Consider the following 25,673-nt stretch of genomic DNA (forward strand, 5'->3'; position numbering starts at 1 on the left):
AAAGTAATTGGGGAGAGATGGCAAGCAGGAGCAGGGCTGCAAACCTAAGAGGCAGGTGCAAAACAAACCCAAAACCTCAGCTCCTGGCCTGAAATCTGCCTGTTTACCAGGAGCAATGCAGAAGAATGGCCAGAGCTCCCAGGAAACTGTGGTCTCCTCATGTGGCACCCCAGGGCAGGTTTCAGCAGCCCAGGGCCATGCCATGAAGCTCAGACCCCAGTGACCAAACAGATCTCTGTTGGGATGTAAATTTGATAGAGCTGAAGAGCTGCATCAGTACACATCACCACCATGACCATGCATAGACCCAAGTTCTGCAGCCACTTCTCATGCCCAAAAGTGATCTGGCTCCATCTACTTTGCTACATGATTGCATGCTGTTCTGAGCAACCCTATGAAATATCTCCTCTTTCATGCAGATTTTTGAAAGAAATCTTTTTGATCCTCTCACGCAGGCAAATGTACAGTCAGTCCCTGGGAATGTGCTAGTACTGGATTAAATATAAACCAGTTTTTGCATTCTGTATAAATTCTTCTACAGGGTCATTCATTCAAGTAATCATTAGTTTGCTGCAAACATGTAAAACCACATGCTGGACAGATTTCAGGAGAAGTGTGATAAAGTAGAGTAGGTCAGCAACAGGAAGAGGATGTTTGTGGAAAAATGAGCCAGTGGCAGATCTGAAATCTTATTAGAAAATAAGATATTAAGTAAAAATACAAAGCGTCACGTCGACATGTCAAATACTGATATGCAACAAAGAGCATACAACAGAGCATGCATCGTTTGTTAATCACAGAATTCTTAGAGGTGGAAGGGACATTTAATGGCCATCTTGTCCAACTCCCATGCAATCAAAGGGGACATGCACTGCTACATCAGATTGCCCAGGGCCTGATTCAGCCCTGCCTTGGCATTCTCCAGGGACGAGGTATCCATCCCACAGTGTATTTAGCTTTCTAAAAAAACTTCTGTATTAAAACGCAAATTGTTGGAACTGGCAGAGAAGAGCTGGATTTCTTTCCATGTCTTCATCTTACACAGTCACAAGCTGCTGAATTCATTCTGCCTATTGTACAGCTCTGTAACGTGTTAAAACATTTTCTCCTGGTACACACAAATCACACTCATAATTGTTTTGTACACCACTGTGCTTAACTAAATACTGCAAGTATTATTTTTACATTCCCCATGGAACAACCTCACAAACACAGCAAGCATGAGGTCAGGATAACAGCATCTGCACACTGCAGGAGCAGAGAGGCTGTGAATGATTTCTCACCTTGCTTCCCACATTGACCCCAAAGTGAACTGAAGGCAGCTGTACTCGTGCACCCAGGCCCTAATGGGTGTGGGGAGGGGATATTACAGGAAAAACGTGGTTCTCAGAGGAGCCACACTGATTCATCCCTGCTACAAGCTCAGTCCCCAGCTGGATTACAGAGTCAGTGTCAGCAGTACAATGACACCTGCAGAAACCAGCTTCAGAAACACTCTCTGTTAAATGAGAGCAAGCTGCTGGAAGTCCAGTTACAGAAAAGTCCTTCTGGTGTTTTGCAGTTCTGTATTTGAGACTAAAGGAAGTCAGATGTGGCAGATTCCATAATAACTTATCAGAGAGTCATGGTGAGACCAGATGGCTACAGGGATCAGCTTTCCCACTGGAAGGGCTGTCAGGCTGTTGGCTCCTTCAGCACTGAATGAAAATGCTAAATGACAAGAAAGAAACACCTGTGAAAAAGGACACTTAGAAACAGAATTATCAGAGAGCAAGAGGAAGACACTTCACCAAGCAAATTGCTAGAAATTGCAGAGGAAACAGTAGGGAAGACATGGGAGCTCTAGTATCTCCATTATTTGGGAAAACAGGAAGAAAATGGAGTCACTCACTGAGGCACTCATTCCCACAGACACGTTGTGCAGCACACTGAGGATGGCAGCCCACAGGGACTTCTTGGGCCAGAGAGAACACAGGGGAGTGTGGAGATCTGCCTGGAGCTGGCAGCTCTCAGGAGGGATCTGGGGGCATGGGCTGGCAGCAAGTTGAACACGAGCCAGCTGTGAGCCCTGGCAACCCAAAGGGCCAACCATACCCTGGGGTGCAGCAGGCCCAGCTCTGCCAGCAGGCGAGGGGAAGGGCTGTCCCGCTCTGCTCTGCACTGTGCTGCCTCACCTCCAGTGCTGGCTTTGGTTTGGGTGCCATAAAATAAGGACATAACTTTACATGAAGGAAAAAATAGTCATCTTGCTGAAGCTCCACACAGGATACTGGTTGCTCTCTCAGTAGAGGAAAAAGAAAGAGAAAAACTGAGAATGGATATGAATCATCCAATTCCTACTACAGGAATGATTTTATTTTAAACTGAATTAAAAAATACAGCTCAAAATAAAAGGTTTTTTTTATATCTGGGGTCAAACAGTCACCATCAGGTATAGAAACAAAAACAGGTGATTAGTTCTGGATTTGATTTGGAGAATGCAATAAACCCCAAAAATGTACGCAAGATTAAGTTCCAGACCTCTGTAATGGGACAGAACTAGGTATGAGTATAGTGCTCCACTGCCCAGAAATTCATGGTAACAGGAATATCTTTTGTCATGAAATCTGCAAATTAAAACAAAGAAACAAAACAACTGCAGCAAGAAGTAGTAATAGGTCACCTACGTAAGTATTTCAGACTCAGATTGTTCAGCAAATTAAATTGCCTACATCTAACAAAGCACTTTTACTGACATGATTGAAGCTCATTATTTTGAAACATTTTTTTATGGTTCTGGTACATTTCTCTGCATAAAGATAGTTCAATATACACTTCCAATATGCTATATGGGAACAAATAAGTTTACAATCAGAATACTTTGTGGCTTAAAAGCTACTCCTGGTTATTTTTTCCCCACAAGAAACTATCACAAATTCCTGAAGGAATATAAGGTGAAACATCTACTGACAATGTCCTTAAAGTACAAAAATAGATCAGAATTAAAGGCTGCAGACAGCATTTTACAAGGTTCAAGTAGCAGAACAAAAATTCAGAAGAGAACTTGAATGTCACGGAAATAATATGACTAGGAGAAAGGCTGAAAATAAGAGAACTCATGCAGAGGCATGCAGGCCTACTGAACTTGTACATTCATATTGTCTTGTTATCTTGTGTTCATCTCCTTGTCCTTGTACCAAGAAAAGGAGCTGGAACATCCTTCTGAGAAGGGATTTCTCTGCTTTGAAAGCCTTAAACGAAGGCTTCCGTCCTTGCAAGATTTTCAGCAAAGACAGATCCAGTCTTCTACAGAAACCTCAAAAAGCAACATAATGCCCTGTATATGATGAATGTTGGGTGTTAGAGACAAATGCCTCCAGAACTCTAACTGAAACGGAGTGCTGCTTCTCACAGCTCTGCGGCATATTCACAGAGATTCATTCTGTTAAAAATTGACACTGACAATACTTCATATGTAGAGAAGAATTATGCCTTGAGAAAAATGGCCTTTTTTCGTCCATTACTGTGTGGCTCATCAGCACTATATACACAGCAACATTAGCTGCTGATGGCAGACATGCTCCTGAGCACCTGATCAATCTGCTTTTGAGACAATGTGAAGAGTGGCAGAGGTGCGTGACTTCCATCTGTAAGAATCAGCAAGCCACAGAAACAACACAGCGCATTTGCAGGATCAAGAGTAAAAGATGAGATAGTTGCAGGAAAGTCATTAAACTTCGCTCTCTCAGGTGGCTGTGGAATTATATACCGAGCCTGTATTACCAATTCAAATGACCACAGCTTTCTGTAATTGCTGGCTTGCTATTTATGGGTGAGAGAAAAGTGCTGCCCGTGGCCCTACAGCCTGACCTGCTTGCTTCTGAGGACATGTGAAGGTCACAGTAATACATGGAACACAAAGGAAAAATCATGTGATGCACTGTACCGGCCAGTGCTTAGTTTTCTCTATCCAGATGCAGGAAACTTTAGTGTGGAAAAGAACATAAGATAGGCTAGGACTGTGATCTAACAAGACTATCTGTGTTCTCTTCTTTTTGGAAATGAGTATGCGGAACAAAGGTCTGTTTTCTTCAGTACCTCCTCCACATGAAGCAAATCTAAAGACTTGCATGAATCTTTATAGAAGTGAGTTGCAACAGCAATCAGGAGGGAGGAAAATAATAATAATAATAATAATAATAATAAATATCCTTGCTCTTCTCAGCAAGAAGAGCAAGGATATTCAGAGTACTTGTGAGGCATAATAAGCACTGAAAAAGCAACCTGCATAGCTGAATGAGTTTTGCAACACAGTAGAAACCCTTGATAATCCACTGTTCATCTTGACAGAACAGAAAAGTTTTAAAGAAGGTCTGGTAAAGAAAGAAGCCTGTACTTGCAGTTTGCTCAAACTGACTCTAAGTTCCCTCACATAAGCTGTATTTAAAGTCTCCTTGAACCTTGCCTACCAAGTCATATAGAAGTTGAAGTAAGCCCAGATATCCTGTGTGGAGCTTCAGCGAGATGGCTACTTTCTCCTTTCATGTAAAAACAGTAAAATTAATCTCTTCCCCTCAAGAAGCATATGTGAAATTATGCCAGCTCTGCTATTTTCCTCTTTACATTAGTTTCTTCAAAGAAAAAATGCACAGGATTTAACAATCCTGCCCATGTTTAGAAGGCCTTTATTACCCTTAAGACCAGTCATGATTTTCTTTAAATCAAAGGGAAACTAATTGGAAAATTGGAGATAATTAAAACTTAGAGCATCTCTGCAAGGCATCCTTAATCCCTAGAGGAAGCAGCTGAAGCATAAAGAAACTTTCCAAAGCCATAGCTTCAGTGTTTATGTGACCCGGTCTGTACTGCACACTTCTCTGCTTAAATTTCCAAGCTCGCCCCCTGTCATCACTACAGTTAGATAACATCAGTGCTGTATACAGCAACAGTAAAAATCAGTAAGTTAAGCAAGTGAACTCCTTTTGAACTTGTACATAAGCTGCCTCAGCCAGTTCTGGATGATCAGAAGTGTTCAAGAAGTCACAGTTCTGATTATGCTAACTGGTGAATGTCCTGGAAAAGAATTAAGGAAGAAATAAAAGAATTTACAAGGCATGTGGCATTCTTGTCTAATTGGATGAGAAATGTCACTCCCCTACTCAAAACAACAACATATTATCTCTGTTCCTTGTATCTTCTTACTCATTTTTATCTATTTTCCCATTTATCAAAAAATACCACCAATTTAACAAGTCTTAAATCTCGTATACAAGGAATCTTGAGTGAGAGCAGCATACGTTGGTGACATCTAGTGGGCACAAGAAGCTTAATAAATATTTTTGACCCAGACTCTATCTACATATTTTTACCTTCAATCTCTTGAGCATAATTTCCACATTAGTATGAGAAAAAAATATCACAAATTGAACTCAAACCTATCATCTTAAAGTAATAAACTTCTCAAGATGCAAACCTATATCTGAGAGCCATCTATTCTTCTCTTTCTCTCCTTTTTCAGCCCACAACAAGCTGACAAGTCATCCCAATGACCTTTTTAAATTTACAAGCAATCTACTATATCATAAGTGATTGTAAAGTTACAGGCTCTTAGGGAAGAAAAATAGTGTACAACGCTGTCAAAGAGCATAGATTTGTCTCATAAAATTACAGTACTTGTAAGCATTTCCACTTTCCAGCTTTAGAAATAGGTTCAAGTGGGCTAAGCCACCTCAAATGAAGGTTAGTAACTGTAAGCAATTAAGCTCAGAAATTGAATCGACGCTTGTCCCACAGACTGGATTCTGTTAAGTACATAGGTTGCTCTGAATGTAATGCATTCTATTTCTTTCCATGGAAACAACAATAGATACAAAGAGCACAATAACACTTTGATAGAGGAAATCTCAGCCATGAAACACTGTTTTTCAACACAGTCACTGCTAATAGCTGCACATTTTTGCTAATGTTGAATAGTCTGTATGATATGCATAGCATACCAGTGGAGGCAGCCCAGTTTCACAGCTACTATAACATTGTAGCTAGGAAAACATTCAGACAGTCCACCTTCCATCAGCCTAACAAATAGAAACCAGGTGTCAAATCTGGACTGTGCAGTGAGTGTGGTAGGATAGTCCAGCCCTGAAGGGCAATGTGCTCCACCATCTTCATAATGCTGTGGGACCTGTTGTCATTACATTGCAAGACAAAGGTTGTTTTTTTTTTTCCCACTGTGCATACTCTGGAAGTTTGAGCCCTCAGCTTTGTCAGCACTGTAATGTAGCAGTCAGAATTGATGATTTGTTCAGGTTCCAGGAAATCCAGAAGGATCATCCTTTTCTTATCCCAAAAGACAGTGCACAACATTTCACTCACTGAGGAGAGCATTGCATCTTACGAATTTCTTGCTGAAGAAAATGTCTATGTTTTGACTCCAAACCATTTTATTTTTTTTCTGCAAGACAGACCTTTGTTTCATATGCACTTCCATAGCAGGTGCTTCTAGAATTTTCCCCTGTGATTACTTCTAACACAAAGGTTGGGGAAAAAGACCACACACACAAAACAAACAAACAAACAAACATCTCACTGAGCTTGGACAAAAAGTAATAAAAAAAATCAAATGTGAGATGAGCAAATAGTTTATTTCATGTCTCAAGATTGACACTGCAGTTTCTTTTCACACCTACAGAGCATTATTAAGACAGCCATGCTTCTAACCTTAACCATTAGTCTAGTATTTCTAAATGTGGGACTGGAGCTTTAAGGAAGCTAGGAGATCTTTATGCAGAGGCAAAGGATGCTTGAAGGCTTCTTGGGACTTTTCAGAGCTGCAAGGCTAAATCTGCAATTGCTTCATGGTTCTTCTATACATTCTATTTTTTTAATTATTATTATTATTACTCTAGGAGAAATATCACTGAGATGAAGCTTAAAAGTATTTTAAAACAGGAATTTTCAAACCAATTCATCCACAGAAACACTAATGAATAACACAACATGCATTTAGGGACTGACATCTTACACTTCAATGAACTTCTCAAGAGGATTAAATACTAGAACAGAGGCACTTAGAAAAAGTTTTAGAAGGGCAGTATAGGCAGAAAAAATAGGTCCTCTCCTCCTGCTCATAGCAGTATCTCCACCACACAAAGTAATGCAGCTCCTCTCATCACAGTGCAAGGAATGAAGCTGGACTCCACACACAGCCACATGTGCCTTCCTGTGTCCTCCTCATTTCAGAGTCAGGATCCTGTGTCCTCTGCAGTCAGCCCTGACAGAAGTTGATCTTTCAGCTTATGGTCTGTAGTGTTAGGGCTTAAGATGGGGATGTCACCTCCTCATATGGGAACTGCACCTAGTGAGCCTTCATTTCTTAACCACTCAATTGGGTTGTGATAACACATCTACTTTGTATAATCCCAGAGAAGAGATCCAGAATTAATGCTGCATAGTTTCTCTTTTACAGCCACCCTGCAAACTATTCTCCTCTGGCCAAAATTGCCAGCCAGCAACTACAGTGGAGGGAATGTTAAGGAAGCTCAGAAATAAATACTCCCAGGGAATCCTATAATACCACACTGCAGAATAAGGAAGACACTTCTTTAAGCTTTGAATAGCAAATAAAATTAAAGCAAACAAACAAACACAACAACATTAAGGCAATTAGTACAACCGTGCTTATAATGGACTGCTGGCTTGCTTAATTATGCCACTTGTAAAGGTGAGATAATCAATAATCCTGCTCCATATGCATCATCATGCAGATTAATGATGCTGGGTAAAGAAATTCTATTTCTTCAAATAGATTTTGATTTTGCTGCATTGTTGTACTTACGTATTAAGAAATAACTTTGTCAGGCTCCTTACCTTACAGTTAAATGCTCAAATAGTTAATTAGCTGGAACATAAGGTTCCATGTTCTACACTGAAGCTAATGAGCGAGATCATCCTTGCATTTACAAGTGCAAAGAAGACCTTTCTCCTTCAGCTGATTTTTGCTCTTTCTAGCTTCATTGTTGCGAGCAGCAGATGAATTTCGCAGTGTGTGCATTATTAGCATTGCTGGGGTAATGAGGAGTCTAGTTGGGTTTGATAAGTGAATAGGCTGAAGTTCAAACTTCCACATAATCAGCAAAGACAAGCAGGTACCAAATATTTATATTCAGATAGAAATCAGTTCCACTCTGCTGTTGGTACCCAATACCAGTAAGACCAGAAGAAAGCTTTTAAAATCTGTTTGCTGCCTTGGGTACCAAAAGATGACAGAGCTTTAAATAGCAATCGTGAGTGAAAAAAAACGTTTAAGTTTTATTTTGGTATTTCGGTTTTCAGCTAAGGGAAGCAGATGCACCCTATTTTTGTGGGAGAATCTGTTGTTGTGATGAGTAGGAAAATCTATCATAGAATCATTAAGGTTGGAAAAGACCTCTAAGATCATCTAATCCAACCACCCACCTATCACCAATATTGTCCACTAAACCATGTTCCTTAATATCACACCTACATGTAAGGTAGGCAATCCATACCAGTGCCTCACCACTCCAATTTTTCCTAATATCCAGCCCTGGCACAACTTGAGCCCATTCCCTCTTGTCCTATTACTGCTACCTGGGAGAAGGAGGCCAACCCCCACCTTGCCACAGCCTCCTTTCAGGGAGTTGTAGAGGGCAATAAGGCATCCCCTGAGCCTCCTCTTCTCCAGACTGAACAATCCGTTCCTTCAGCCACTCCCCATAAGACTTGTGCTCCAGACACCTCACAGCTTTGTTGCCCTTCTCTGGAGACACTCCAGGACCCCACTGTCTTTTTTGTAGTGAGGGGCCCAAAACTGTACACAGTACTCGAGGTGCAGACTCACCAAGAGCTGAGTACATTGGGATGATCACCTCTCCACTCGTGCTGGCAGCTCTATTTCTAATACAGGCCAGGATGCTGCTGACCTTCTTGGCCACCTGGGCACACTGCCGGCTCATGTTGAGCTGAGCACCAACCAGAACCCCCAGGTTCTTTCCCTGTGTAGTCTTCCAGCCACTCTGCCCCAAGCTCATAGTGCTGCCTGGGGGTTGTGACCACAGTGCAGGACTCAGCACTTCGTCTTGTTAAGTTTCATCACAATGGTGTCAGCCCAGCGATCCAGACTGTTCAGATCCTCCAAGGGTCTGGCCAGGATTTAAGTGTTGTTCTCTGAGATCCTAGATATAAATCAGGGATGAACCAACACCATCAAAAACAGACTTTCACTTTCACAAAGTTTCAGCTTTGAAAGTTTTGCTTCTCTTCCACGAAAAATCCCACCCAGCTCTGCTTCCAAAAATGACTGAAAGTAGTATGTCATTGAAAGAGAATGGCTGTTGGTCCCTGCTTGCTTCCAAACATCAGCTGTGTACAGCCACAGTAGCATTGAAATCTTCATGGTCAGAAGTAAAGATAACAGAAGAAATCTTTACTGATTAAAAGACTTCAGAGAAATCACATTCTCAGTTAGTCTAGGTGGTTAGTTTTTAGGGCAGAGTACCATACTTTTGGCTTGTGTAAAAAACTGACTCTTGAAATCTTGCAGTGCTGTTGGGCAATCAATTCCTTTATATTTTGAAGCTGGAGGCTTTAAACCTCACACTCTTTCAGTCTTGCTGACTGCTCATACATTATATTCATACTTCTAAAGCATGCAAACACGGTGGTGGTGAATATTGGTAGCAATGAACTGTTTTCTCCTACTAGCTCTGCAACAAACTACTGCACTATCTGTTCTTTATGGAGATGAGATTTACAGTATAGCTTTAGGCATTCCATTTCTGTAGCTTGGTTATGAGCCGAGGGCTTTCTGTATCATCAACAGAGCCTCCAGAGACCCATCCAGTTCTTTCTTCTTCCAATGCACAGTAGGTACTTAGTTGCATAAAGGCAGATGACTAAATCTGGATGACAGAATGGCTTTTCTCCACCCTCATCTTTATGTTTCACATTAATTTATCAAATCTTATCTCCAAGGTAAAGACAGTTCCAAGACAGAAACGCTCCTGTGAAGAAGAGCACAGGAAACTCATCTTGACACATAGCCCAATAAGCTTCTCTAGGGAAGACTTTCTTATTCCCTGCCCTCTCGTAAAGTGGGTAGCAATTAGATCATGCAGCTTTTACAGAAGTAATATTAAGCAGCAATTGTTAAGAGTCCTTTTATTCACACACACACACAAACCTAGTAACTTAAAGAATTTAGTTTTAGTAAAACAACAAAAACAGCATTTACTGTATGAAACAGGAAATCACTGCTAAATTTTAATAGTTTTGACCAATCACTGTAATCTTAAATAACCCACTAAACTCCATGCAATTATTTCCCTACTGTGACAATTACCGGTTAAATCATTGTAGACAGTTTTTATTCAATGTATTCCTTACCAAAGTTAAACTTTAACTTCTAGGAATCTGTGCTCTGAAAGAAAAAGTATGTACAGCTGGCAGAGTATTCAGTTCCCAGGCTAATAGGGAGCATAAAGCTAAGGCATTAACTCTGCTGTAGCTCTTACCACTGAAAGATGGTGACTGCAACTCCCTGAGTGCTTTGCAGAAAAGGATGAAATAATTATGTTCATTTACCAACCAAAGGCAGAGTGTAAAAGCTTCAAAGTAAATGAAATGGCTTGCCCAAGATCAAATGCCAAGCCTGGCCTGGAACTGTGGGTCAGACTTCCGAGGTTGCACTGCCTGTAGTGACAGCTTCTCTGCTGAAATCACTGCACTGAAAAACAGAGAAGTAAAGCTATTTTAGAAGCTGCTTTTCAGTGTTTACACAATGAAATACTAAACACCAAAATGAGAAGAAGGCATCTAAATGCAGGTAGAAATTCTTAAGTCCGATCTATCTTCACCAAAAAAACCTTAAAGTACTTTTATTTTTTATTTTTGTTTAAACCCCAAATGTGAACTGAGTTGGTTTCATTGTTTCAGTGCAATTACATAGGCTCATTTTTGAATCCTCTCTTGAAAAAGCACTTAATTATTGCTGAAAGTGCCATGGGAGAGATCACTGAACTGATGATATTTAAATACTGTGTTTTTAACTCTTCAGACACATCTAGGGACTAGCCTATGTAGAAAAGCTGTTAGACAAAGACTCCTCCTGGAATGCTGACCTAATGAGAAGGATTTTAAGATCTCAAGGGGCAGTTGACAAGGGCACACAGGAATACAAGGCAACCTGGACATCAACCTAAAAATGAAGAGGAATGTTTTACAAATATGGACACAATAAGGCAAGGGGGAAGAAGAGTGTGAATAGAACTAGTCTTAGATAGTTGTATGCATATAACATCCTGGTAGGGATAACAAAGAGTTGAAAGATTTCATCACTGTATTAAGATGAGTCAATCAGCATAATTTGCAAAAAAAAAAAAAAAAAAAAAGATCTGAATACAAGTCATAAAATAGAAAGATCATTCAAGAATGGGAAAGATGGAGATTTTAGTCTAATTATCCAAGATTTGTATGCTTGCTGAGAAGCCCAAAATATAGATGAACCACAGGCACTGAAAATCTCAATTTTCCTCCCTCACACTAACAAAAGTGCCTGAAGAATCTGAGTACAGACTTAGAAGTCTCAAAGGAAATAAAGTTTGTATCTCAGATCAAAGACATGGCTTCAAATCACTTCAGTGTGAGAGTGAAATGAAACTATAGCTAACTTGGGTAAACCATGAATTTCTTACTGTTAAAAAAAAAAAGACAACACTGATGAAAATGAAATAATAAAACATGAGTTTACAACACTATCATGTGAAACTGGAAGAAAAAAACCAAAATACTTATAAATGCAGCAGTAAAAAAATCAAGCAACAGTAAAAATATACATATTAAAGCAACGACAATTTCCAGCAAGCAAGCAAAGCCATCAATTCATTAGTTGATCCCAAAAAATCCTAAGTATTTATTATCGGGTTTGTATCAATCTTTTGGAAAAAAGTCAGACTGTAAGCAGCTGCTAGCACAATTAAGACCAACACATAACGGTAAGACTTCAGTCTAGGTAGGTGAAGCTCATGCTAGGGAAAGCTTGGAAAGCGGTGAAAGACAAATCCCTAATTAGCAGGGCTAGATGAACATAATTCTGAAATTGATCTAAAGCAGTCATTTCTGAGAATTACAGAGAAGACTGTAGAAAGAACAGATGGTGATGAGTTTCCTTTTTTTGATTCTCCCCTCTTCCTCCAGCCTCCCCCCACCCCCATTTTTAAATGAAGCAAGCCAGCTAACTTTCAACGTTCCCTCAAATATTTGAAAACAAAACCAAAAAACAACAGAAAAATAACAAACCAGGATCACATGCAAGCACCTCAAAGACATTAAGTATTGACGAGACTTGACAAATTAACCTATTTTCTTTATATGACAGAGTAACAAGCCAACTGGCAATGGAAGACATAGTAGATACATTCTGATCATGACAGGGCTTCTGATGCTCTCACAGATGATGAAAATAAAGATAGCTGGAAATTTTTGGGCAATGCTTTGCTTTGCTTCCATCCGAAACTGTGAGTGCAGTAGAGTGCCCACAGAGGGATCCAATTTCTATGTTCAGCAGGAAAGATAGGAGGAACTGCAGGGCTTATCCTACTAAAGAAAAGGCTGAGATGGAATATGGTTCACCTGTTTGTAAACATGGGAGACCTCATATGCTTTTAAAATCAGGAGAACACTTAAAAGAAGATGATCAAACATCTTGGTGCTGCTTCCTACCACAGCAATAGCTGTTGGATGAAGGCTGACTGATCTTGGAAACAACCCATTCTAAAATGATCTAGGATAAAAGGAAAACAAAACAAAACAGATTTGCACCGAGAGTGCTAAACTGCCTATATCTGCTGGAGCAGAGAGCAAGGAGAGAAATCATTTTGCAGTTCCTTGCTGTGGCAGCTACATCAGTACCAACATTCTGAACATCACTATATAAAATTAAGGTACAACTATATTACAATTGCAAAAAGAAGAGGGTGATACATAACTGTTCTCTACACACACACAGAAAATGTCCTGTTTACACCTGTTGTCATCTGCTACACCACAGAGAACCAAGCACTCTCAGACACAGGGTTTGGATTTTGGGTAGTGGTGTTTGGAGCAAGGTGTTCAGCTCAATGATCTTTGAGGGTCCACCAAACTCAGGATATTCTGAAATTATACAAAAAAAGCTATTCTATCAATCTATTGGATTTCTAACATCATTGAGACTGCTATCTTGTTTGATTTGCCTATTTTCACTTACAACCAGAAAGAAACCTGTTACATTCTCTCATGGACACTCCAGCCTTAGTTTGCAATATCTTAACGCTGTAAAACCTTAAGCACCTTACACATACATCAAAAAATATACCAGAAAAACTCTCATACCATATGCACTGTAGTAATCTGATTGGTCATATTAAAAAGAGAGATGGCTAATGAGTGACAGGATCTTTTCCTTAGTCATACACTTATCTGCAGATCAGTGTAGCATTGTCTACAATATAAATTGCCTGTACAGCTTGGCTTATAAACATATCTAGGCTCTATACTGACACTCAAAGGCAACGTGAATGGACATTACCACACCGAAATCTTCACAAAAGCACATATTTATAAGATTAGGCTTACAGCTTTGAATTTCACTGCACCACTGGAGATTTTATTATATTGTTGCTGTGCAAACAGATACTTCCTCACCTCTGTACCCAAAGGTGGGCTAACAAGCCCAAGATGTAATATGGAGAATGGAAAAGGGAAGTTCACAGAAGAACATCACAAAATATTACAAGAAAAATCATTGCTCCGATTATCTTAACAACAAAATAAATCCTTACCTGTATTTTTGATGCTCAATCAGGTGCAAACTTCATTTACAAAATTTAACTATTGCTCTACCAGCTCTATGATGCACAGCTACCATTAAAAAAAGCCCCAAAATAAATCCATACACAGAAAAAAAAATGCTTACACGCTACATTTCTGCCGACATCAACTACAAGAAATTACAAGAACATTCACCTGCCAAGCTGGATAATTCATCTTAAATTAACAATTGCATCCTAATGTTCCAAGAATAGGCTGGCAGTAGTCTACAGATCCTGACTATTCCCTTGAGAACTCATTTGTACAAGGTAAGATACCATTAATATATCTTTTTCAAGAAAATGCAGATCACTTTGCAATACAGTAGCTACAAAACTTCTCTTTATTTTTTAAATAAAAACATTTAAATCATTAGGTTTTGTAAAACAGCACATCAAGTGTTTATCTTAATCTTTGTAGTGTGAGCACCTTCAGTTTTATGCTAAAATAATCAACATAATTTATTATTTGGTCAGACTATTAACCTACAGTGAAATAAATATAACTTCAAACAAGACAGATTACTTAAAGCATACCAGATTGCTCTAACTTCATAAAAAGCTTCTCTGGTGACAAGTAAAATAGAGACTGCAAAACCACAATTGCAATATTTTTCTTTTTCTGTTTTTAATTTCAGTGAAGACTGGCCTATGAAACTATGGAAAAACAAGAATAAAGTTCTATAGACTAAAGCTTAGAAAGACTGCATCACACAAGAAAAATAATTGAGATGGCTTTACCTAAACCCTCTCAGAATGAGAGGTGGGATATGTACTTCTAAATTAATTACAATGCAGTGGGCTGGTCATAATATGACCCATTCTCATATGAAATTATCCACTGAACAAAAATAGAAATATTCATTTAACAACGAGAGAGATAAGCCACCGATAAGTGAAAACAACAGCCCACAAAAGCATTTTAAGCCAACTCTACTGATTACAAAACATAGGGTACAAAATTCCACAAGTGATATAAACCTTTGAAGTACAGAAGTTTGTAAGTCAAAATTAGTTCAGCACCTGAGATTTTCCTGTAGAAAGCAAAACAGATACTTTCTTTAGAAACATGTAGTACAATCAACTCCTTTGCCCTCGGCATTGCATCAGAGTAATTGATCAGAGTTGAAATACACATAATGTTCTAGGTTTCTAATTATGCCCTGAAGATAAATCAGCTAGCAAAATAGATTTAAGATTTGATCCACGTGCATTACACAACTGTTTATGAAAATATTTTCTTTTATAAAAACTGGAATAGATGTTATCTCCTGAAGTGTACTGATGAAACTGAATTTAAAGAAAAGCCAAAGAACAGCATGCAACTTGAATAATGATGACAACAAGATAAGATTACCGAAATAAAACTGCTTGAACAAAATGTAATAATCTGCTTTGGAGATGTGTAGTTTTACAGTAAAAAATGTATCTGTCTTCACTTTTGGTTAAAATAGTGCTTTAAGGAAATCCTTTTCTATTTTCACTTTGATAGCCGGGAAACGATATTCGTCTGTGTTCTGCTCCATGTGATGTCAATTCCATGATTCTGTTTGTGTAGTTACCTATCATCTCAGTGTAACCAACCTACTACATACCAGACTTTGAATAGAAACTTTCCTTTTTTAATCCCTTGGCTTTGAAGCTTTTAAGTAAATGTGTATTCTATTTAACACTTGAACTTCCAGACCCCAGAACAAACAACAAAAGCCTCAGCGAAGCACTGTTCTGAGGGGTACATGGTAGTTTTGTTCTAATGTGATCTAATTTTATTTTTGAAGACTTTATTTTTGAAGACTATTTGTCAAAAGATATGCAAATTAAGATTTCAAATACTGGAATGTAAGGGATGTTCACTAATTCTAGAAAAGCTTTCATCAAATAAAAAAAGACTGTACACTTGGTTTTACTTGTTTGCTTAGTAAAACTGGGAACAAATGGTTAAGGCTTTTTATTTTTATTTTTTTAATCAAGGTTAAGCCTCCCACCACAGTTAGCTATTTGGAATTTTATGAAACCTTTACATCCCTGAAAAACAGTCAAGCACATCTCTTTGTCCTTTAATTTCTAAGTGGGCAATCAGTAGTAATTTCAGCAAGAAAAGCTTCAGAGATTATAATGAAAATGTTAGTGCTTATTTTTTGCTGCTCTAAATTTTGAGTGCAGTTAAAATGCACTGTTGAATCACTTTAAACCAAAGAAGCCAGTCATTCTTAATCCCATCAACCTTTTCTCACTACAAAGTGCAGCAGAGTTTAAAAAAAAAAAAGAGGGGTTGGAGGGCGCAACCCCCTCCATCACAAAAAAATCCCAAGCCAAGAATATTCTTTTCAGTGCAAACACTGCAGTCTTCAAAACGTTAAGAGTACAAATATTTACGTTCCAGTGTATCCTTACCTACAAGGAATGTTGTTTCACATTAGAAAGCCTGTCAAATACCTTTAATCCAATCAAAATGTTAAAGTTTACCCTCTCAAATCAGTATAGTGGCTGAAACCCAAGTGTTTACACAAGCAGTAAAACTTTCTGAAGAAACTAATGCACACAGTTGAAAGTTCTCTCAAACACCGAGGGCAAAGACTGCAAATGCAGCTGCTGGTCCTTAGCCCCTTTCAGTGTAACATGCTGAAAAGTAACCAGCTATTTAATGGAGGAGTGAACAGTTTTCTACACTGGCATCTTAAACCCCTGACCCCCTTCATAATTCTACAGGGCATAAAGAAGCTAGCTGCAGGTAACTCCTTCTTATGCTATGTTCTTCTCAACTGAACACAGTGTTACTGTATGTCCTTCAGTTTTTATATGTGCAAAGTTACATTTCTAGGAAAAAAATCTAATTTATAGAAAATGTATGTAACACCACAGAGGGAGATGGATATGTTATTTTAATCATTCAAAATATGCTCAGCAACTTTGTTAAGATGTATTGTGCTTTTACAATTACTAGTTGGGAATCCATTTGAAAAAGGCACCTATTACACTTCCTTTATTAGCTGCCCATTTTAATAATTTTGGTACTATTTGTCACAGTACATCAAAAAAACCCAGCAGCATAAATGGTCACAATTTTTATATTTGTTCTTCTTTTGAAAATATTTAAAATGAAAGGCACTCAAGACAGAAACTCTCTCTCCAGTTCATATATAGATGGCCGGCATGGTTTGCTCTTCATTCGACATAAAGGCACAGTACAGTCTCTATTTTGACCTTCCACATCAATATCAAGTAATGAGGGCATGTGGCAGTTAGTTCTTTCCTCAGTGTCTGGCAATAGGTTAACATCTGGATCTGTACTGCCCTCTAAACACCTGGAGTCTTTAGAGTTTGGTTTTATAATATGTGGAAGAATCTGCCATGAATCAATTTTACTTCTTACAGAAGAAGGTCGAGGCCTTGATATAATATTGATAGCTCTTCTTTTTTCAGTTGAAATACCACAGTGGTTGCTTCTTCTTTGAAGAGATGGAGAATCTAGAGTTCCAGTAACTGACAGAACAGGCAACTTGGAGACGTCATCGGTTGAAGCAAATCCATTAGCTGGGTCAAACAAACACACAAACATTAGAAAAGTTTAAATCCTGTGGCTCCTTGATTTCTTTGCTATTTACTAAAATGAGTTACCACAAGCATTAGTGGGTTTTTTTCTTAAAAAAAAAAAAAAAAAAAATCATATATACTTATGGGAAATTTTCTAAGGAAGGATCAGCAGCACTCAATAAAATTAAAAAAGCAATTTTTCATCTATACTTTCTGATAGAGGCTATAACAATTTCCATTTCATCGTTAGAAATGAGCAAGACACGTTAATCATCCAGTACTTGGATAAATATTAATAGTGAAATACAGCCATCAACATTTGTCAGGTTATTATGAATAATTTCATATGTATAGAGTACCATAAAGGATATTAATTTAAGCCACTACAGAACACCAGTACTGCAGTTTAGAACTCCTGTTCTTTTAAAAAAAAACTCATTGACCACAAACAAATCCATTTACATGTTAACCAAATTTAAAGTCATTTCTATCTCAATTTTTTTTTTAGCAACAGCTTAGCTCAAAGATTTGTGGAGTATGTGACAACTCCTAGGTTAAACAAGCAAATCAAATCGTATCAGATTCTCTTTCCTTGAACTTAGAAACGCACAGTATTATAAATGATGCTAATTGCCTCACATATGCAGACTGTAAAACAAGCACACATTTCTCTCAGTGTTCTGAAGTCTTTAAATTACACTGTGCATGCAGCTGACAACATAATTGCAGTTTACCTTGTCCATAATGCTGCCATTGTACACAAAAAATATGTTATCACTGATATAAAAAAGGCTAGTGAAATCTGTTTTTGAATACTTGAGGAAACTACTGTTCCATGTGAATTTTAGCAATACCTTCCCCATCACTATATGAAAAGATACTATTCTAACTATATATGGATGCTATCCCAAGTACAGGTAGCTCAGGGTTTGGATACTTAAAGCTTAACCATATACATTTAAAAAGGCTGAGCTAACACTTAAACATGTAACAAAGAGCTGGCAAATCATTAGTTTCCCTACACTTTGTGAAGTTAACAATTCCCCTCACATTTTAAGTTCTCATCACCCACCTGTGATGTGAAAATTGTTTCCATCTGATAAGGTTCGTCTGTGACCCAACACACTTAACTTTGTTGAGGAAGCATTTGGAACTTTTTGAGATTCTTGTTGCAGACACAGATTAAAAGGCTGATTTTTTAATCGTGCAGAAACTGCATTAGGAGCCACCTGTGTTCTCTGTTCTCCTTTACTTTCATAAGTTCCAGATAAAAAGTCATCATTAGAACAATATGGACCACAATCACCAAGCACACTGCTTACAAATGCATCTTCACTGTCAGACTGAAGTAGGCATTTTGTGGAAATGGAGGGCATAGAGAGAAGATTCACAGTATTTGCAGCTGGATTTAAGGATGGAATACCCGTTTCCTCTTTTTTGGACTGCAGTCTTGTAGGGCTAGCACTCCTGCGAAATTTTGAAGCACGTTGAAATATTCCATCACGTTTCTTCTTCTCATCTTTAGGCAAGAGATCATCTGGGCCTTGTGATTTGTTCAGCTCTCTAATATCCAAGCCCAGGGCAACAGATGCAAGGAGGACTGCACACCCATAAAGAACTGAATCAGTCTTCTTTTTCTGCGGTGTTCTGCTCAGACTGTTTGTAGGTGTCATTTGAGGAGTACTATTTGTAGAACTGGCAGAGGTTCCTTCTTCAAAGCTCTCATGTTCTACTGTATTCTCCCCTTGATCATCCTTCCAAAGAGGTAGGTTAATATAGGCCTGACTTGGCAACTTAATTGACTTTGGTCTTTTACTGTCCAAACCTTCAGGGAGCAGTCTCTTATCAGTACACACGTCTAAAAAAAAGTTACAACATACCTTAGAATTACAATTCAGTTATTATGTGTATATCTGCATATGTGCACCAGGATTTCCTTTTACTTGCAGGTATTAATCTTCAGATTTACAGTATGCTCCCCTTAGATGTAGTCAGAAGATCAGAGAAACTCTCGTTTTAAGTCTCAGAAACACATTTTAAGCTTAAACATTTTCAGGTTTTCTATTTAGTCTTCAGAACATAAAGTACTATTTCACTACAAATATCATACTTCACATAACTCAAAAGCAAACTCTAGTAGAAGCTTGCAAATGACTCTTCCTTAGCACATGAGCTTTACTTTTAGAAAGGAAAAATATTATCTTCCAAACTTTATGTACTCAACACAACTGACTGGCAGAATATTGCTTTTGCACACTTTTGGTAGTGTTTTTTAGATCATATGAAAAATATTTCCATGTATATTTTACAGTTAAGTGATTTAATATACACAAACTGACAGAGAAGATCTGGAGCAGATTCTTCACAACACTTTCAATTAAGCTGTGTTACAAAATCAAATTAATTACTAGAGTTTTTTCCAATTAATTTACTAGGTCTCAAGTAAAGACGAAATGGGACATTTCACACCTAATGACAGAGAAAACAGAACATGCACAAGGTTCACATGATTTATTCTATCATAAACTACTGAAAAGTATAGAATAAATATGGAAATATTTGAGAAGCAAATACGTAAACTCAATCTTCTCTGTATGTAGAGGTTTACTACATGCAAATAAACCTATAGAACTGCTAAGATTGTGAGGTTTTTTTTTGTTTTGTTCTGCTGTTTTTTGTACACTTTTTTATCCTAGGATGAAAACAACCAACATCCAAGCAGCTTACTATATTATCTTCCAGATGACATGAATCTATAGCTACTGGACCACAAGTTATACCACAGTTGTTTCTTTGTTTTTTTGTTTTCCCTGATAGCAGTAACATCATTTTCTAAGTCCTGTCATACAGAAAGCATATGCAAATATGAAAATTATTATGAATAGCATATAACTAGAGCACATTGTAGGAACGAACATAAAATGAGCTTTCCTTGTGGTTTCCTGTAAATCCCATAATGTTGCCTAACCAACTTAAAGAATAAATATTGCTTAAAAAAACAAAACAAAAAAACCCAACAAGAAACTAAGATCTGGAAATATCAGAAGACTTGCATGTCTTAAGTGTAATTTTGAATTGAGTATGCAGAGGCCACTAACAATCGTGGTCACAGACGAATCTAAACAGCAGTGATCGCAAACCTAACATACAGATGAGCTTGACAACTCAAAAATGTGGAAAAACATCTGCATGATTTGGCAGACCTCATACAACATGTCTGTTTGTTAGCTGCTAGTGATAGGAAGGTAAAGATTATACCACTTACTATTATTATAAATCTTTTTTTTCTTCCCCATTGGAATTGTATCTACCTGTAGCATGAGAACTCTTAATAACCTGCACAATACTTGAATAACTCTAGGTACTTTGTAACACTGGGACAGACTTAATGCCATCATGTAACAACTTCCACTTTTTCCAAACAGCTCTTACCTTGGTCCACGAACAGTGAAGCTAAAGGAACACCCTTCTGATTTTTCATTACAAGTGTTGACCAAGGGTTGCTGCCATCTGAAAGGGGTCTTATTCTGAAACAATGATAGGTACTTTGATATTTCAGATGATATTGTGCTTATATACGCTTAAAGAAAAATGTTGCATTTTCCTTTCAAACTATAAACAGGTAGCAGATAACTTGAAAACTGAAAAGCTTGTTAAAGTAAAAAGAATCACAGAATCATAAGGGTTGGAAGGGACCTTCAGAGATCATCAAGTCCAGCCCCCCTGCCAAAGCAGGTTCCCTACACCAGGTGAAGAAGCACATGTAAGAAACAGCATAGAGTCGTAAGTCTATAAAATTGATGCACAGCTTAGGATCAGGAATTTATTCTAACAAGAAAGTTTCAGGACACAGCCTAAAAACAAAGTAAATGAAAAATGCACCTTGACTATCTACTAGAGAACAAAAGTCATCTGGACAACAGATGTACTCTCAAAGAAGCAACACAAATATGAAAAATTTATTAAACAGTGATTTTCAAATGAACAAAAAAAACAAAGCCAGTTTCAACAGATAGTCTGGATCCAACTAGCTTACTAATCAGGCAATTGAATTGATGTCTTCACATGAAAAGAATACATTAAAGTAGTTATATGAAGAGAAGTAAGAGGATCCCTTTCATCAGAAAAGAGTCAACCTTCAATTTTCAGCATGTGCTCAACTGACTTTCAGAACTCTTTCACCCTGTGTTTGTCAGTGTGAATGGTTCCACTGGTGTGCACTGTGCTTTACGTATGCAGTCAGTCTTACATAACTGTCTTGCAAGAGCCCACTAAGGGCTGTTCTTGCAGCTCCTCAAGTCAGTCTGAGGAAAAGCAAGAGAGGAAATCAATACCTATTACTGCAGTGATTTAGTTACCAAGGAAACTTAGTATTATCAAACAAAATGTAGTAGACATACTTGTCCTTACAATCTGCACGATCCTTTGTTTGAACTGAACTTGGTCCCCATGTACAACCTCTCTTTTTAAAATTTCTCTTCACTTCTTCAAACTCCTCTTGGTGGTAAGTTGTGCTCCTTCCCCAAGTTTTGTTGCTTTCATCTGAAGTTACTAGAGATTGGATTTAAAAATACAGAAGTCCACATAAGTAGTTTTTCTATAAATACATATATTTGTACACATTGACATAACAGCTTTTCTCTACCACAAAGCCATTTTGATACAGTAACACGAATAGTACACAAAATTCGAGACTCTCTTTTACAAAAACCACCACACAAATTGCATTGAACCAAAAAGATGAGCAAGCAGGAAAAATAATTGATAAGCTGACAACAGACCCAAATTAAAGACAAAGTACCAAAGTTATCTGCTCCCTTTAACTGAGAACCTCATACTTAGGCAATTTAGACAAGTGAATTAGACTGAGCACTTAAATTCCAAAGAAGAAAATATATGCTGCAGGACAATTGGTATTAACTGAAACAATATTCAAATTGTGAGAATAATTAATGGTTTATTTCTCATTAAAAGTACAATTTGTTTGGGTGTAAAGTGTCAGTTCTTGATTAAATGCTTAGTCCGTCACTTCAGGTCAGCTGTGAAATTAAACAGAACCAGCACCTTTGAAACATAATAAAATCTTGCCTTTTTTCATAACCCCACTGGGAAGTTCATATTCACTTGTGATATCTACATCTTGTTGGTACACATATACACTGTTTCTTCGGCCATTAGCTGTGTGTGTATCTGTACTGGGAATCACTGAAGAAAAATTAAGAGATCTTAGTCAAGCTGGTTTCAGAAAGGAATCTGTTTCCCTTCTTTTGGTCATAAAGCCCAGAACTACAAAGGCTCTAAGCATCTTTTGATAGAGGGTTTTTACTGTAGGGTTTACAGGTTCCTCTTTCTAGGATCATTCCTAGGCAAGTAGACTTTTGTCTGTACTAACTGGAGAAGTAACTTGACAGCAACTAAGCATGCATACAGCTATGATGGAGACAAGGAAAAAAACAACTTGGCTTGTTCTAACAGCATGATTAATGAGGTAGTTTACTTGCCAGCTGTTCTGCCACTCCTGAACCACTGCACTCTCTTCCTCCCTCACCATACACAGTTGCTTGAATCGTAAAATAAAACTACTTGCCTTCTTTAAACTCCCTTATTTGAACCATAGTTCTGCTGAACTTGTATTTTTGCCTCTCTCCTTTAAACAGCTTCTAAAAGTAGCTGAACTCAATTTTACCACAAGATTTACAATTGACTACATTTTTACTTTAAAATACAAAGCATTTACTTTTGGAAGTTAGAATTGTCAATGACAAAGTGAAGCAATCAAGCAACCAATTGTTAGAAATGCCTGTACAAATCACCTCTGCTCAAATAAGTCTTTCTGAAACAAAGACGCTTAGAAGTGAAATCAAGTTAAAACATTATTGTGGGAAAGAATTTATTTTGCACAGGTGCAGATGGGTGTGGAAGCTAAATTGTTTCACCTAGATACTCCTGATAGATGCGATATGCTTAGGGATCTAAAATCAAAAGCAGAAGAGTGCTTATTTTAAAGGAGAGCCTTTATGTCATTTTTTTATGCTCTAATCCTATGAAAACAAATGCCTGCTTACAGAACAAAAAATCACCAGTAGGACTGAGCTCTTATGCAAAAATTTAGACTGGCACTGTTGTAATTTACACGGACTAAAAATTACAAAGCATAACAAAAACAAAAAACCACCTCAAAAAAAAATCCAAAAACTAAACTCAAGTTTTCAAAATTGTGCCAATACCAGAAATGTACTGTACTCCCAAGCACTTCTATACAGAACAAGGGAAATGAAAGATGAAACAGGACAGGTCTTGTCTATATGTCGTCATGATATTTCACATAGGAAAACCTCTCCTTTCTGCAGTAAGAAAGATTAAAAAACTCCACAAAAAATAAAAAAAGAGACCAACCACAGCTTTCCTCATAAAATTTACCTTCAATCTCAATTTTTTTTTTTTTTTTTAAAGAAAAGCATTGGAGAGAGATGGGCAAACTCTCTATTACAACAACATATGGGTAGAAACAGTATTTACTCAGAGTACTGTATGAGATCTGGCAATAGTATCTCTGGTTATTTACTGAACTGGAAAAGGCAGCACTTCACCTTTAGAGAGTAATTAATGAAAATGTCTTCATAAAGTAGAGATATTTCCAAAGCAGGAAAGAGATCTGGTTTCTTTCCAAGTTTCACAGTTTCAAGTAGGTTTAAAAAAAAAAAGAAAAACCTGTAAACTTGATTCAGAATAGCATGCACAAAGACAAACAAAACCAGCATGCACTTTGATTTCTCAATCTACTCTGCACTAAAGATCAGGCAGTATAAAAGCAGGCAGTGAATCACATAAGAATTAACCCATATCTACATGCAGCAATCTCAAATATAAATGTGGGCTTTACTACAAAAACATGACAAGTTCATTCCACATTCATAACTGCTACCTTTACTATATTAGCATAAACACATCTTCATTCTATCACCAGTATACAGAGAATAATGTAGAATAATGTTAAGAACAAGAGCTATTAGTTTTATTTGTTTCTTTTCCTTGTTTGTAAAAAAAAAAAAAAGAAAAGAAAAAAAAGAATATGAATGTAAGATTTCATCTTTATCTATTTTTATATTTGCTTACAGTTTACTTTTTTCCTGAGTTGCTGGGTGATTACTTGACTTTTCCAGCTTATGAGATAGCTTCATTCTCTGATTTTTTTAATTTATTTTTTAAACCTCTACTGACTTCATTTAGCAAGTGTAGTCAATTTAATAAAAATTTGTTTTCCGTCTTGCATAGCATTGAAGCATGTTTTGCATATTGCCATTATAAATTGGTTGTTCAATGTTGTTCTAAGTCAACTTACAAATGAATTCCTGAAATTATTAACAAAATACGATTTAAAACATCCATATTCATTCTGAGTCACTGAAAATCAGTTAGCATTTTAGCATCAAACAACCACTTGCAAAAGTTAGAATAAGTTAAGAGACCTGGAGAATCTATCTGAAATAGGTAGTACCAATGTGTTTCAGTGAGAATATAAAACAAACGTTCTCTATTAACTGGACAAACAATCAGAAACGTTGGAGACTTACACTGTATAGCTCGAAGACGAGGAATTATTGTGGGGCTACTTGATGGACTAGAACTGTTACTGTTTAAACTCCTCCTCTTATCCAGATTAGGAGATGCTTGCACTGTTATTTTATGCTGGAAATCTATTAGAAATAATTTAAAAAATGATCTAAATAAAGAATCTTCAGTAAATTGTACTGTTGTACTATTAAATCAATTAAAATTACATAATGAGTTATATTTCAAAACACAGGAGATGTTCATACTAATATGCTGACAAATTCTGGTCCGCAAAGTAACAAATGAGATCTTTTTTTCAAACAGGTATGATTTCACACCCTCAAAGACTCTATGCAATAAGTTTGCAGTAAAACCAACAAAAGGAGCTATATCCAGCTGCATCTAAACTGAGACACACCAAGATGGCAAGCTGTTATTCAGATGTTTTGATTGTCAGAAAAGCTAAACAAATATACTGCATTAAAGAGGTCATATCCATCAGCATGCTGGAAATTCAAGACACCAAAATACAGAATTACCAATATTTTTATAGTAATTAAAAAAATATTGGAAAGGAAGAAAAATGTAATAAAATTAAGTTTGATCTTCTGTAATGCCATCAACAATTCAATTAGATTGAATACTTTTCTTACAAGAGAACTGTCTCAAGCTCATCTTGATGATCCTTGACAAAAAAAAGCTAGGTGGTATTCTTTGCAAAACTGCTGATTTATCACTTAAAGT

General features: G+C 37.3%; 1 protein-coding gene across 3 annotated transcripts in view; it reads right to left on the reverse strand.

The window, feature by feature from the left end:
• The window catches only part of MAP3K21 (mitogen-activated protein kinase kinase kinase 21), a 120,053-nt gene that overhangs the window by 64,645 nt on the left and 29,735 nt on the right, over nucleotides 1-25,673 (reverse strand). The window contains exons 6-11 of one of the 3 annotated variants that reach the window (XR_010621852.1): nucleotides 24,950-25,072; nucleotides 22,464-22,580; nucleotides 21,776-21,926; nucleotides 20,808-20,902; nucleotides 18,448-19,233; nucleotides 16,076-17,375 (exon numbers count right to left, since the gene is read on the reverse strand). Coding sequence is in view for 2 of the 3 variants with exons in the window: in XM_065730220.1 (XP_065586292.1) it covers nucleotides 16,951-17,375; nucleotides 18,448-19,233; nucleotides 20,808-20,902; nucleotides 21,776-21,926; nucleotides 22,464-22,580; nucleotides 24,950-25,072 (1,697 nt within the window). In the remaining variant the exon portion in view is untranslated. Of the gene's footprint in view, nucleotides 1-15,786; nucleotides 17,376-18,447; nucleotides 19,234-20,807; nucleotides 20,903-21,775; nucleotides 21,927-22,463; nucleotides 22,581-24,949; nucleotides 25,073-25,673 lie in introns of those variants that run through there. The other 2 variants (XM_065730220.1, XM_065730234.1) reach the window with 2 other exon arrangements.

Source organism: Cyrtonyx montezumae, unplaced genomic scaffold, assembly GCF_038088225.1.
Source record: "Cyrtonyx montezumae isolate F1298 unplaced genomic scaffold, pur_monq_1.0 scaffold_0, whole genome shotgun sequence".
Lineage (NCBI taxonomy): Eukaryota > Metazoa > Chordata > Aves > Galliformes > Odontophoridae > Cyrtonyx > Cyrtonyx montezumae.